General features: G+C 75.9%; 1 protein-coding gene across 2 annotated transcripts in view; it reads left to right on the top strand.

Moving 5' to 3' along the window:
- Positions 1-870, top strand: part of LOC130262733 (neurexin-1-beta-like) — a 16,522-nt gene extending 15,652 nt beyond the window's left edge. For both annotated transcript variants that reach the window (XM_056510158.1, XM_056510157.1), the window contains one exon: positions 1-870. This exon is cut by the window's left edge and continues 120 nt beyond it. In XM_056510158.1, coding sequence (XP_056366133.1) covers positions 1-614 — 614 coding nt within the window. In that variant the 3' untranslated portion in view covers positions 615-870.
- Positions 871-1,231: the final 361 nt, after the last annotated feature.

Genomic DNA, 1,231 nt, shown 5'->3' with positions numbered 1-1,231 from the left:
CGGACCCCGACCCCGAGCCCGGCCACGCTCCCGGCCCCGAGCAGCCGCCGGCCGACGACGAGGACTTCGCGGGGCTGGGGGGCGGGGGGAGCCCCGAAGCCGCCGCCCCCCCGGCGGCCACGGCCGCGCCCCGCGGCGCCGGCACCGAGCCCACGGTGGCGGGCGCGGCTCCGCCTGGTTTGGTACCGGCGGGCGAGCGGCACCCGAGGGAAGGGGCGGGCGGGGGGCGGCGCGGGGGGGGCTCGGCTCCTCCCGTGACCCGGCGCCCCCCCGTGCCCCCCACAGCCGCGCCCGGAGCGGTGGAGGTGGTGCGGGAGGCGGGCGGCACCACCGGCATGGTGGTCGGCATCGTGGCGGCGGCCGCGCTCTGCATCCTCATCCTGCTCTACGCCATGTACAAGTACCGCAACCGCGACGAGGGCTCCTACCAGGTGGACCAGAGCCGCCATTACATCGGGGCGGCCCCCGCCGCTCCCGGAGGGGGCCCGGGAGGGGCTCCCGGTGCCGCTTCCCCGACCCCGCCCGCCGGGACCCCCAAGGAGAAAGCGGCGCCCGCGCCCCCCAAAGCGCCGGGCAAAGCGCGGCGCAACAAGGACAAGGAGTATTACGTGTGAGGGGGGGGGTCTCCGCGCGTGTCTCCCCCCGAGTCGCCCCCTCCCCGCCGCCGTCACCCCTTGGGGGATGTCACCTGCCCGCCCCCCCGCGACCCCGCCGCAGCGGGGGCGCCTCTGTCTCTCTGTGTGTGTGTCCCCTCCTGCGGGCGGCGCGCCGGATGGGGGGGGCCAAGGGGGGCGAGCGGGACCCCCCCTCGTGGGGTGCGGGACCCTCCCCCCTCCCCAAAACCGCCCCCCCTCCCAACCTCGGATCGGTTTTTTACCGCCCCACCCCCCCCACCTCGCCCCCTTCCCCGGGTATTTCTTTGGGTTTATTTTTTAATTTCGAGAGTCCCGATTGGCGTCGGGACCCCTCGGGGTCCTGCCGGGACCCCCCCCAAAAATCCCCCCGATCCCCTCCGAGCCCCCCCCGGGCCGCCCCCCCCGCCGCGCACAGAGGAATACACGGTTCTATACTTCGTACAGCGGCTCCGCCTCTTCCTGCGCCGCCCCCGGGACCCCCCCGAGCCCTCCGGGACCCCCAAACCTCCCCCCGGGCTGATCCCAGCCCTCCCCTCCGCCAGGGGGCGCCGCGCCCTCTCCTGACCCCGCCCTCACAATGACGTCACTCTGGAGAC

This window comes from Oenanthe melanoleuca, chromosome 25 (assembly GCF_029582105.1).
Source record: "Oenanthe melanoleuca isolate GR-GAL-2019-014 chromosome 25, OMel1.0, whole genome shotgun sequence".
NCBI classification, from domain to species: Eukaryota; Metazoa; Chordata; class Aves; order Passeriformes; family Muscicapidae; genus Oenanthe; species Oenanthe melanoleuca.
Note: the sequence above shows the minus strand (reverse complement) of the source record. Positions and strands in the feature narration are given on the sequence as shown.